This window comes from Brassica oleracea, chromosome C7 (genome assembly GCF_000695525.1).
Source record: "Brassica oleracea var. oleracea cultivar TO1000 chromosome C7, BOL, whole genome shotgun sequence".
Classification (NCBI taxonomy): Eukaryota; Viridiplantae; Streptophyta; class Magnoliopsida; order Brassicales; family Brassicaceae; genus Brassica; species Brassica oleracea.
In genome coordinates, this window is record NC_027754.1 from 11,963,311 (window position 1) to 11,963,831 (window position 521).

Here is a 521-nt window from a genome sequence, read left to right on the forward strand (position 1 = left end):
CGTAGCCAAATAGCATGGCAAACACATGAAGTAGCTGCCACATACTCCGCTTCACAAGTAGAAAGGGTGACTATTGGTTGCTTCTTTGACATTCATGTGAAAGCGGTTTCTCCAATGAAAAACACAAAGCCACTTGTGCTTTTCAGGTCATCTACATCTCCACCCCAATCGCTATCGCTATATCCAACAAGCTTGTAATCATCAGAAATAGAATAATACAAGCCAAAGTTGATTGTACCTTTGATATAGCGTAGGATCCTCTTGGCTGCCTTGAAATGAGTTGTTGTTGGATGCTCCATGTATCGACTCACAACTCCAACTGCGTGTAGGATGTCAGGCCTTGTGCACGTTAGATATCGTAAGCTTCCAACCAAACTCTTAAAGATTGTTGGATCCACACTCTCTCCTTCTTCTTCCTTTGATAATTTGACTCCACATTCCATTGGCGTGCAAACAGGATTTGAGTCATCCATCTTGAACTTCTTAAGCACCTCTTTAGCATAGCCTTCTTGAGTAATGAA

General features: G+C 42.0%; 1 protein-coding gene across 1 annotated transcript; it reads right to left on the bottom strand.

Annotated features, from left to right (window-relative positions):
• Positions 1-138: 138 nt before the first annotated feature.
• LOC106305610 (uncharacterized mitochondrial protein AtMg00810-like) lies at positions 139-489 on the bottom strand. The gene is made up of 2 exons (XM_013741967.1): positions 239-489; positions 139-177 (listed from the first exon to the last, which is right to left on the bottom strand). Exons 1-2 carry the CDS (start codon positions 471-473, stop codon positions 152-154), a joined length of 261 nt encoding a protein of 86 aa, XP_013597421.1. The 5' UTR covers positions 474-489; the 3' UTR covers positions 139-151.
• Positions 490-521: the final 32 nt, after the last annotated feature.

Excerpts from the sequence above, each read along its gene's own strand:
- LOC106305610 (XM_013741967.1), bottom strand. The coding sequence starts at position 473 with ATGGATGACTCAAATCCTGTTTGCACGCCAATGGAATGTGGAGTCAAA. Across the intron at positions 178-238 it reads GATCCTACGCTATATCAAAG|CGATAGCGATTGGGGTGGAG; the intron begins GTACAATCAACT and ends TGTTGGATATAG.